The sequence below is a fragment of the Aythya ferina genome, assembly GCF_964211825.1.
Source record: "Aythya ferina genome assembly, chromosome: 1".
In the NCBI taxonomy this organism is placed as follows: domain Eukaryota; kingdom Metazoa; phylum Chordata; class Aves; order Anseriformes; family Anatidae; genus Aythya; species Aythya ferina.
In genome coordinates, this window is record NC_140296.1 from 11,517,379 (window position 1) to 11,529,776 (window position 12,398).

The window sequence follows — 12,398 nt, forward strand, 5'->3', positions numbered from 1 at the left end:
TGTAATGTGATAATCTTTCTGATGAGGAGCAGAATTTCCATCTTGCTGAGGATGATGCTGGAGAAGGTATTTTAAAGGATGCTCTCCATGATGGGCAGAGTGATCAAGGCTGTATCTAGAGCCCAGGGCTGTCAATCCTTGTCCCAGGTCACTGCACCTTGCCTTGGCACAGTTCAGAGCAGCATGTGGCTCCTCACTGAGTTTGCTGCAGGAGTGCACGGTGGCAGCAGCATCACTTCTCACTATGTGTGTGCACGGTGTGTGCTGGACACAACTCACCAAGCAGTGTGTTGCTTTCATGCCCTGCAGCTTGGCAGGCTGTCCATTGCTCTGGTATTGTGGATATGCTGTTATGTGTCTTGTGGACATGCTGTTATGTGTTGTCCCTCCAGTGCCAGGTGTTTCCACGCACAGCAGCTCCCACTGCTGCTTTGTGGCGAGGGGCTGCCCAGTTCCTGCTGGCCGTGGTGGGTGGGTTGTGACTGATTCCTGGTGAGCCACTGTACTTAAAATGACAGCCATAGTTGCAGGACCTTTCTGAATATTTATTTCAGCTCCTATCTTAACAGCCCATGCCTGAGGGATGCTTTCAGTCCATCAGACTTCAGGCAATGGACCAAACCCAATAGTTAGCTGGGCCATGTTTTTTTTCTGACCCATTAAGAATTTATACAAACACGGTACCAGGGGCTTTTCCATAAAGACTTGGTGGCTTGAATCTTTTGGGATCGTGCCTTCAGGGTTTCATGTCCTTGAGGGCAGGGCCAGTGCCTTTTCCCAGCACTGTTCAGTCATCACGGTCCTCTGAGGTCCTGTACAACAATTTGTGAAGGTGTCTCACAGCATCCCCCTATTCAGCTTGGGTAACACCTCGGCACGAGTGATTTAACCAGGAGTGTTAGAGAGCTCACTTGCTCATGAATCTCCCAGCCAACTCCAGTTTTCCAGCTGGTTGCGTTTTTGTGAATAGTGGCTACCTAACACTTTTTTTTAACCCAGTAATTAAAGGCTTCTGCTTTGCCTTCCAGTACCTGAAGGGAGCCTACAAGAAAGTTGGGGAGGGACTGTTTATCAGGGAGTACAGTGACGGGACAAAGGGGAATGGTTTTAAACTACAAAAGGGGAGATTTAGATTAGATATAAGGAAGAAATTCTTCACTAAGAGAGTGGTGAGGCCCTGGCACAGGCTGCCCAGAGAAGCTGTGGATGCCCCATCCCTGGAGGTGCTCAAGGCCAGGCTGGATGGGGCTTTGGGCAACCTGGGCTGGTGGGAGGTGTCCCTGCCCATGGCACGGGGGTGGAGCAGGGTGGGCTTTAAGGTCCGTTCCAACCCAAACCATGCTGTGGTTCTGTGATCTTGCTCCTCTGCTCTGTCAGACCAGGTCCTGGTTGGGGGGATGTCCTCTCCTCAGTCACGTTACAGCAGGCTGCCTATGTAACCTGAGACCACAGCTGGGGAGAAGCATATGCAAAAGATATCGTGATATCAGGGAAAGCTTCTAAAGAATGCAAAGAACAGTGTAGAACTGGTATTACTGATTGACTGCTGTGGTGATTGCATGGCATTCAGCAATCAGTGTTTTATATCTACTGCCCTCCCTGGGGAAGTTTATACTAAAACTCTAGCTGTTTCAATGGGAACAGGTTTACTCACCTTTTTTTTTTCCCCTTTAAATCAAGAATGCCTAATCTATTAAACATCACCATGTCTCCTTTGTGGCGAGAAAAGTATGTGACTTGAGCATGCCATAAATGTTGGGGCCTTGCCTTCGGGTGGGGAATCAGGGACACCCTGGAGCAGCTTGGGCCTGTGGTACCCCGTGGTCACCGCCACACAATCATGCTCCACCACCGCGCGCCTTTAATCACGTCAGACTTTGAGCTCACTCACTCTCCTTGCATGAATGGATTGCATCTTTATTACTCCGCAAGGACTTTAAATAATTCATTGCTGGAGAAAGCAAAGGGAAGAGCAGCTCCAGACGCTAATTGCTGAGTGCAGTGGGTCCTTTCAAACGAGGCCCCACAATTAATCCCGATTCTCTTGCAGTGCAGCTGTTTGTGTACCTGTCCATTTGTCCACCCAGCGCAGGGGGACAAGGGTGTGGGTTTCCCCCAGCACATTGCAGACATCCCATCTGCGGGGAAGGAGGTTTCTCTGAAACAAAACCACAGCCAGGTACGAAACAGCAACGATTGTCCCCAGGGTGAGAAGCACGGTGAATGTTTTATAGGGGAAGAGCTGCGTGTAGGTCCCATTCATGAGGGTGCAGCCTGGGTAGTGGATGACAGGGGGGATTTTCAGGGCAGGCTCCCCCTCCAGCAGCCTCAGGAGGAGCCCAACCAAGAAGCCAGCAGCCGAGCCGTAGGTGTTGGTGCTGGGAATGAAGAGGGCGCAGCACAGCTGGGGGAAGAGCAGGGCATACACCAGCTCCCCGCTGAGGAACCAGAGGTCATAGACAGAGCTGGAGTAAAAAGCCAGGCCAGCAGCCCCGGCCCCAAACACCAGCATGGAGATCCTCATGGCCCATAAGACCTCCCCTTCTGTAGCCTGAAAAACATGAGATTGTAACATTACAACAGCATTGCCCTGCCCCAGGTCGGTTCCCACCAAGCCCCTGCTGCTTCCACATGGCACCACCGATGGCCACCCTGGTTCTGCTCTGAACATGGCTGCAACAGCACTGGAGCTGCCCTCTGTAATTCTAAGGGTTATGGTTTTATGCTGTTTCCATGAATATCCTAGTCCATACTTTTTACCACTCATTTTATGAAGAGCAAAACTCACTGCAGTGGATATTTGTATCCCTATATGACACCAAGCTGTGTGGTGGGGTTGACACACAGGAGGGAAGGGATGCTATCCAGAGGGACCTGGGCAGGCCTGAGAGGTGGGCCTGTGCAAACCTTATGAGGTTCAATGAGGCCAAGTGCAAGGTCCTGTACCTGGGCTGGGGCAATCCCAAGCACAAATGCAGGCTGGGCAGAGAATGGATTGAGAGCAGCCCTGAGGAGAAGGACCTGGGGGTGTTGGTGGATGAGAAGCTCAATACAGCAATGTGCACTTGCAGCCCAGAAAGCCAACCATGTCCTGGGCTGCACCAAGAGCAGCATGGCCAGCAGGGTGAGGGGGATTGTCGCCCTCTGCTCTGCTCTTGTGAGGCCCCACCAAGAGCCCTGCGTTCAGCTCTGGGGCCCCCAGCACAAGGAGGGCATGGAAGTATTAGAACAAGTCCAGAGGAGGACCACAAGGATGAGGGCTGGAGCACCTCTCCTGTGAAGACAGGCTGAGGGAGTTGGGGTTGTTCAGCCTGGAGAAGAGAAGGCTCCAGGGAGACCTTACAGTGGCCTGCCAGTACCTAAAGGGGGCTACGGGAAAGTGGGGGAGGGACCCTTTGTTGGGGGTGCAGTGACAGGACAAGGGGGAATGGCTTTAAACTGAAAGAGGGGAAATTTAGATTAGATATACATAAGAAATTCTTCCTCAGAGGGTGGTGAGGCCCTGGCACAGGCAGCACAGAGAAGCTGTGGATGCCCCATCCCTGGAGGTGCTCAAGGCCAGGCTGGATGGGGCTTTGGGCAACCTGGTCTGGTGGGAAGTGTCCCTGCCCATGGCAGGGGGGTGGAGCTGGGTGGGCTTTAAGGTCCCTTCCAACCCAAACCATTCTTTCTTCTGTGACCTATGTTTCAAGCTCTGTCTGTAGAACTTCAGCAGCTGATGGACAGACACCTCTAATCGTGGGCAACGCAAAATGGATTTGCACCTGTCCTGAAACTAAAGCATCTAACCTGACACCAAAGTTGCTGAATGCTGTAACCAAGTACCTGTTTCCTCAGGATTTTTCTGTAGATGTTGTGAGCAAACATGGAACTGGCAGAGAGAAGTGCTGAGTCTGCAGACGACATTGCAGCAGCAGCGATGGCTCCTAAGCCAGCAATGGAGACGTATGCTGGGCAGAGATAGTGTAAAACAAACGGCAGTACCATAGCAGATTCTTCTCTCTCATATGGACTTGGAAGACCATAGCTTGTCTTGTTCCAGTCTTTAAGACAGAAGAAGGAAAAGTCACAGAAAATCCTTCACTGATATTTCAACTCTCTGAAGCTGCCTTTCCACCAGGACCAGTCACAAGAGGGCTAAGAACTGAAACCCACTCAGAATTTTAGGACTTTTATTCATTGGTCAGATTCTGTTATCATCTCTTATGTTATCCCTAAGCATGCTGCAACTCTCACCAGATCAGAAGTTTTCCTTCTCCCCAGTAGCATCTATAGAAATAGTTGAAAAGTTTATAGAAATGTCTATAGACATAGATAAATGTCTATAGAAGAAGCTTTGTGTGTTTCCATGAATGGGATCCTTAAAGATCAGACTTCTAGACCTGAGGTCTCTCAGAGGAGAAGGGAATTTTCCTCTGATGTCCCTAATGACAGACGAATTTGTAAATTCAAGCTGTTTCTATAAGTGTCTGGTGATCTGGCTGCTCTTTAACCCTTGTTCACAGCCAACACAGGACTGAACTCCTGGCTGTAGGGACTGAAATATCTTGATTCCTCCAGGCAGGTTTTCTCCTGAACATTAAAAGCAATCTGTAGTAATACTACTGGGTCTTACATGCAGAAGACATTAACAGAAGCAAGCATAACTTTTCTTGGAAAAGAGGATTATGCAGTGTTTTACATGTTCTGCCTTCCTCTTTCCTCACCACAGGATGTATGAAAAATCATTTCACCATAAAGATTTAAACAGGTTTTGGGGTTGTTGTAAGGTAGGTAGTCATGCATTGAACCTCAGAGGGCTCCACATTTCTGGTACAAGCTTCTAGCTTGGCAGTCATGTCTCCCATAGAGGGTCTTTAGGACAATTGGTTTGAGGTAATTGGAAATCTAAATTGGGACTTATTTGGATCCTGTTTTAATTACCTTTGACAAAAACATGTTCATTATTCAGAGACAAGCAGTTCAGTTTTACCTGTTGATGCTGCAACTGCACCAATGAGCACGGAGGGGATGGCCATTAAAAAACACCCCAGTCCAGAGAGGTAGGAGATGAACCTGGCCTGGCCTGGTGAGGCAGCTGAGAGTACTCTTTGGAAATAGGTTTGCCATGGGATGCTCCCAAGCACCTGAAACATCCAGATGTTAGCAACAGTCCCCACTGGTTCCTGACTGTCCTTGGGCATCATACATCCTTTCAGATGGATGATATTCTTTCCTGTAATTAAAACCTCACTTCAAATGCATAACCTTTGCCCAGCTTTAGCTATTGAGGCTAAATGTTTCTCATTGAGGGTGTCTTTTTCCTTTGTTTTAATTGCAATGGATGTGAAATTTTGATCAAAACAGATTAAAGCTTTAGCAGATTGAGAAAGCTGAGAAATGGGTTGTTTGGCATGCTGAGAGAGAAACAGAGGAAGGACAACAGAAGAGAAGCTTTTCAGGAATGTAGCTTCTATAAAAATCTGCCCAAAGTTAGCTAGACAATAATCTTAAGAAAAAAAATATATTTTTTTAAATCACCATTTTCAGTTGCTTAGCAGACGAATTTCATCAGATAAAATCTGAAGTTTCTATCCTCACCAAACAAACTCAAGCTTCTGTGTGTCTCTATTACCACCCTAGTGAGATCTTAACAACCCACTGCAGTCTTGGCTATACTGAGAGCTCAAAAGCTGGGTTGTGCAGTGGAGCCAATGGCACCATGCTTGCTGATGACCTGCAGCAGTGCCATTTTAACAGATTTTTTTTTTTTTTTCTCAAATAGAGGGAATTTTACAGAATTATGTTAAAAACGCATGACTGGGGCTGCAAGACCTACCTCTCTAAAGGTACAAAGTGCTTCATTTAGTGCCAGGAATTAGTTACCTGGATGATCTTACTCAAGAGTAAGACATTGCATACCTTCACATGGGTGCAGGATGGACCCCTTTCCTACCCAGAGCTGAGCCCTGGGTCTCCCCAGTCCATTCAGTGTGCTGCAAAGTGGCTGAGAAAAGATTTTACACCTCATTCTGCTCCTGCCAACTGTGCATTGTAGCACTACCAGCTGGAAGGACCCATAAGCTTTCCATACAGAAACTTCTGCACATTTTCTTCTCCCAACCACCCTTCCAAGAAACATTCCATACCAGGTAGAAGAAGTCGTCCAGCCACCTTCCAAGATACTGTTTTTCTATTTTTCCAATCCAAGGGTCTTGGTAATATTCGTGAGTTGCGGTGTAATAAATACTTTCTGTTGCAGAGTTCACCATGGCAAAGGGGATACAGACCCACTAGGGAAGAAATTGAAATAGTTAACCATTTCCCCATGATTCTTGTTCTGGGGAAATTTATTCAGACATTGAAATAAAGTTAGATGTAGAATATAAAAATTATATAGAAAAAATATAAAATACTAGATTAAACCCACACTCAGAGACTTCCTTTTCCTCCTTCCTTACCCTAAATCTACATATTTCTTGTTCATGGCATCATCAAGAACATGAGTCACTAATTCAGGTCAATTGGTGCCTTCAGTAGACAGGTCTCTCTCCTTTCCAGCCAAGATTTTTTCTGGATAGGCTCTGCTGACCTTACGTGTGAGCAACTTGTCACCCAGAAAGACCAATAGCTCGTGTGGACACTGTCCAAAATGCCTAAGGACTGTAAGACCTTTCAGGAGACCTGAAGAGGATCTGTAGGGCAAGGAACAGTACTGATGGAATTATTTTTGGCCTGAGACATACTGAAAAGAGCAGGATTTTGTCCCTAGGTTAGGAAACTGGTAACAAAGAAATGCACAGGACTTGCCAGGCTGAAGGTAATGAAAACCAGCTGGATGACATCTGTGTATGCAACAGAGTAGAGGCCTCCCAGTAGAGTGTAGAGTATGACAGTGGATGCTGAGAGGATGATAGCCAAAGAGCCTCCAATATCCAAGATGACCCTCATTGTTGCTCCTGCAGAAGAAGATAGTGGTCAAGTATTTTAACACAGATTTCATACACACAGAACACAGAATAAATAAGGTTACATTATTCCCTGGATGCCAGCACACCACTCTGGTTGAGGAGTGCATGGTCTAGAAAAGAGTGTGCAGAGTGAGGACCCAGGGGAGCCCATGTTCCCTTTCTGCTCCTGCCCCTACCTTGCTGCATGGCCTTAGCCTAGTCAGTCTGACCTAATGCTTCTTCTCTCCCACAGGCAAATGAAGGTACTAAATCTTATTGCCAGAACTATCTATTATAATATCATGCATAGATATGGCACTACCATTGCTTGTTTTAAATCTAAAAATATATTTCCAGAAATTAGAAATGCTTTTGTTCCTCTCAGAAAAGGAGACATGAAGCACAACTTCCCACAACTTTGTCCAACTCACTTACCATGTGTATTACACTCTATTTGTGCTGTATGACCTTCAACGAATGTAACAGTGAAGCAGTTATTTACCCAGGGATGCCAGGATAGCTGCAAACCAAAACATCTCTCCTAGCAGTGGAGGAATGAAGAGTAAGCTTCCCATCACATTCCCATATGTTTCCTGGAGGGGATCCATCACTGTCACATAGTTCTTGGATCGCATTGGATTTACAAAGAAGAAACCACCTGTCAGAAGTGATGACATTTTAATAGCATTTTGCATGTGTTATATGGCAGGAAAATGTAAGAATACTATAGTGTATAGTATAGTATAGTATAGTATAGTATAGTATAGTATAGTATAGTATAGTATAGTATAGTATAGTATAGGGTGTATTTCAGACCATTATAGTGAGTTTGAAATTTGTACTACTGGGTTACAGGGAACAATGCAGCCAACCAAGTGCCAGGACCTCAATTCATTTGCTTAAATGGGGGATTTCTTCCATCTGATAGGTTCTAGGTTATCAGGGACATCTGCTTGCAGCTGGCAGATATGATCCTCCACTTTTGGCAGACCGATATGTTTCTGGAATGTCTACAGTAGGCCAGATAGGATCCCCTAGGGCATCCCAAACAGCATAAAATATTGATTTAGGAATTGAAATTTGGTCTTAAATGTCTGCCTAAGACTGAGCTGAAATCTAGTTACACTGAGTGTATGGAGGACATCTTCATTGACCCTAACAGGAACTAATGCATTAGCTCAGAGGACACCTGCGTATAGTCTCCTCTTCATCTCCAAAAACACACAGTCTTCTGAAATGCTTCCCCTGGAAAATGTCAGTTGGCAGAAAGAGGTATTGAAAATGCCTGTTTGGCTAAAAATAAACAAACTTCTGTCCTTGACCATGTGATTCAACATGTTGATATACCTTGCTTTTCTGGTTACATTTTCATTTTGGTGGCTTCACTGTCTCTTCCCAGAATTATGTTGTTTTAATCTGTGCACGGAGCTGAGTTTCACCCACCTTCATCTAAATATTAGTCGTCAGTCATGCAGCTGTCTCATTAAAAGCAAAGAATACGTATTGTGCCTAACCCTGAAGCCAACAGGACTGCTTGTCTGGGCACTACTGACCTGAGTAAAGATTGCAGGATCAGACCTGCACTCCTCAATTTCATTAGTAAGAATTACTCACATAAGAAATGCTGGCACTATATTTCCAAGCCTGATTCATATTCACGTCAGTTGCACTCTTTTCTCTGACTTGAGAAAAAAAAGGTTATTGCTTTTTCTGAAATCCCTGTGCAAGGTCTACACAGGTCTCCTCACTTTCATCTTCCCGTGTGCCTAGAGAGTTACGGTATAACTTCCAGTGAGATTTAACTGGAAGAAACCTTGGTCTCAGCAAGACAGCTGAACCTCAGCAGGAGCCCAGTGATTCTCGGAGTTAGGAACAGATATAGGATATTGCAAAAGTAGCTCATCGAGGAGGCTGTGGGTCACAGTTTCAACAACAGCTGTTAGGTGAGACACAGCTGGATGCATCACACGTTCATACTGAGATGAGATTGGGATTGAGTGGGGAAATCAAAATGGTATCGATTCGTCACACCAAAGTTTCAAAGACAAAATGTAAATGATTCTGATACTTTCAGTAGTCTCTGACTAACAGGCTGTGGTGAAAAAGTGATATCCACATAGCCACATGCTCCCAAAGTTCTCAGATAAGATTTTTGTCCACTAAATTGCTTTAAACAGACAAAGCTCTATGCTAGCTCCAAGCTACCCTGATGTTCCAGTTAAGAAGACATCATTATAAGTGCTTATTTTGGATCTATCAGAGACTGAGTGAACAAAATCACCTTTAAAGTGTACTCTAGACTGTTACACAACTTAATACACTCATGATTTTTTAGAAAGATTTTGTGTCATGATTGCTGTGTGAGTTATTTACCGATGACAAGGGACAAGGCAAATCCCAGGGGCGCCTGGACCCAGAGCAGTCCTTTTGAAGGCAGGTAGACAATTTCAGCTGTGCCGTTGATATATGCTCCTCCAACCCAGGTGGCTGTAAACACGAAAGATGCAGAGATAAGTCTTATGGTGTGCATCCTCATCTAGTCCTGTAGAACACTGAGAGCTTGTAATGGTTTTCTCATACAAGCATTTAATCCCACTCCTTTTTTCGTTCATAAGTCTTACAGAGAGATGTACTGCTGAGCGTGGGTAACAGTATTAGAAACTTACCCTATGTAATTCCCCATGTTCAAAACGAATATCAATGTGTGCATGGTGTGCTCAGTGTCTAGACATTTAGAGGCAATTTGAATATACTTAATTTGCATTTCATTTTTCTAAGCTTTTTCTAATTTTCTAATTTTTTTCTAATGCTTTTGCTGGAGAAAATAGAACTGCTTTTGTTATTCTGCTGAGGCTGATAGACCATCCTTCATGAGTATTGCTTACACAGGCTGACAAAGTAGACATTAGGAAAACAAATGTAAGAAGACATTGCAGTCAGACTAGCAAACCTACAGCATGGGCTCAAATGTCTTACCCAGACAAGTATCTCTTGGATAGCCTTTGACAAAAAAGAGTCAGGAAAGGAAACTTCAGATAATGCCAGGCAGCAAGGAGAGAAAAGGGAAAAGAGATCAGTAGTCAGTGGGGAAACTTCTCTTTATATTTCCCACTAGGTGAGACCCCAGTGCTCAACACCAGGAGCAATTTATTCCACACAAAACTGGATTGTTACAGGTGTAAAATGCCGGATAACAGAAACTGGTTCAAGATTAAGACCACACTCCTCCTTAATGAAAACTGTCACATTCTTCAGGCACTCCTAAATTAAACTCTTCAACTCTTAACTAAACTCTTAATTTAAGCTCTTTAATTTAAAAGAATCTACATAAACATTAGGTTCTGCTTAGTGTGAAGAGGTTTAGAAGAATCCATCCTAAAATGATTCATGAAACCATACTCCTTTAAAGCCACACTCAAGTAAAATCTGCCCTGACATTAAAGGAGGTAACCTGCTTTGAAAGGAAGAAGTCCCCCAAATCTGTGTAATGCATGTGTTTTAAGAAGAATTAAAGAAGTCCTTTAAGAAAACTTACCAGTTGCAGTAAACAATCCAATGCAAACATTTATATTCCTCCCTCCAACAAGGGCCATTTCAGTCGGGTTTCTGTTCTGCTGATCCTTTTTGCTTTTCCATGAAGCCCAGATTCCCGTAGCCAAAGTGAAGGTAAAAAACACACTCAAAGATACCAATCCTGGTATATTTAGAGCCATTTTCTGTTGTTGAATTTAGGTCATAGAGATGGATAATGGATTGATGACAATATTATTTGATAGAGTTCACAATCAGAAAAAAGAAAAATAGTGCTGCCTCATAAAGAAACTGCTAAGTATTAGTTTACTGTACTTTGCAAGAGATTATGCAGTGTGAAACAGTGCTATAAAGCCAAAAATCTTGAGAACAGGATGCAGAGTCTCTGTCTTGGAGGACTGCTGGCAATTCAGTCTTTCCCCTTCTTCAGGAAACACCCAACTCTTACAGGGAGAAAGGAACAAGAGAGTAGGAATTGGTGCTGCTGAGAGTCAGGGAGCACTGAAGTGAGGGGTAAAGATAGCTTGGCTTAAATGGGGGAAATGTTATATTTTGTACTGATATGCAGTGGTATGAAAATAATCTGTATTTCTCTAGGTTCTAGGTACAAGGCTAACACAACAGATAGAGCTAAGAATTTGTCTAAAGTTAACTGAACTAAATCCACTATAATAACCAAAATAAAGCTAGGGAGCAGGGAAAGAAGATTTAGCACTGATCCACCGAAGGAGCTGTGTTCTGATATCCGAAGGCAGCACATCACTGTTTCACTGCTGAAAACAGGCAGCAGAGCCCAGTGCTGATAGACCATAAAATAAAGCAGCAGGAAAGGTGCAGGGTTTCCCTCCCTCCTTCCTGAAGCTCCCTTTAAACAGACAAAATATTGAGAAAAACTCTCATATGCATTGCATTAAGGAATTAAGTTGGTTTCATTTATAGAGTTGTCACGTACACAGTTTGTGTTGCCCTTTATTCTGTCCAGATGTGGTTCTAAAAAAACTGACTGTATATAAAACCAGCACTATTTAGGGCACTTGCTTGGCTTTCATTCATCAATGGAGTGAGAAGCTCCTGTCAATGAGGAAATCAAGAATTTCTTCTCCACAGATGGGCTTTGAGCAGGAATTTGAAAGCCCAAATGTTTAGGAAGTTTCTGCATTGTGCCATCTGCTACTGACATCCAGGAGCAGCTCTTCTTGGAAGTGACAGCTAAATTGCCATGAAAGGAAATCTTCCTTTATATTCATAATCAATTTTGGCTGAGTGATGGGTTTTAACTTTGACCCAATTATTTACGTACAAAAAGGAACACTGCAGTTTAAAGGCACATCTTCTGGGTGATAGTTGGAAGCATTCTTTTTCACCTTAAATGTAGCTGCTAAAAAGTGGTAGCAACTGCAGCTGTGGGTGGCAATGGAGACATTGGTTTCTGTGAGCTGTCTTCTTTGCTCAAAGTGGATTTTAAACCTTTATTTTTCTTTTCTTAAAAAATTAATAAATCATATTTTAAAACACTATCTGCAGTCAGAGACACCTGGAGGGAAATAAGTGGCATGGCATCAATCATGTCCAGGTCTACCAATATCGAATTTCTTCTTTGACATCTGCAGAAAACATCTGGACTGATTCCACTTTTTCTTGGGGAAAAAGAGAAAAGGTAGCAGGCATGGAAATCTGAAAGGAAACTTCTTTTAAAGACCTAGAGGAGTGTAGGGCAAATGTGGTAGGACAAAACACAAGCAAAAAAGGAAAAACTACACAGTGGGATGGAGGAGACTAGAGAAAAATTGTGCATAAGGTAATTTTCATGAAGCTGGAGTGGTTTTGCTGATGTACAGTGTCCACAAGAAGTATTGTACGAGCATCAGGTCATATTAAGACCGATTCCTCATTGAGTCTGTCGTTGTGCCCTTTTGCCACTAGGTGACTCTCAGCTAT

At 44.0% G+C, this 12,398-nt stretch overlaps 2 protein-coding genes across 2 annotated transcripts in view; both read right to left on the reverse strand.

Moving 5' to 3' along the window:
- Positions 1–12,398, reverse strand: part of TAF1D (TATA-box binding protein associated factor, RNA polymerase I subunit D) — a 365,188-nt gene that overhangs the window by 61,740 nt on the left and 291,050 nt on the right. The window lies entirely within an intron of this gene.
- LOC311429824 (high affinity choline transporter 1-like) lies at positions 2,030–10,642 on the reverse strand (the record flags this gene model as incomplete). The annotated part of the gene is made up of 8 exons (XM_084506067.1): positions 2,030–2,551; positions 3,826–4,043; positions 4,973–5,126; positions 6,129–6,272; positions 6,790–6,938; positions 7,432–7,587; positions 9,303–9,416; positions 10,465–10,642. 8 exons carry the CDS (start codon positions 10,640–10,642, stop codon positions 2,030–2,032), a joined length of 1,635 nt encoding a protein of 544 aa, XP_084362193.1.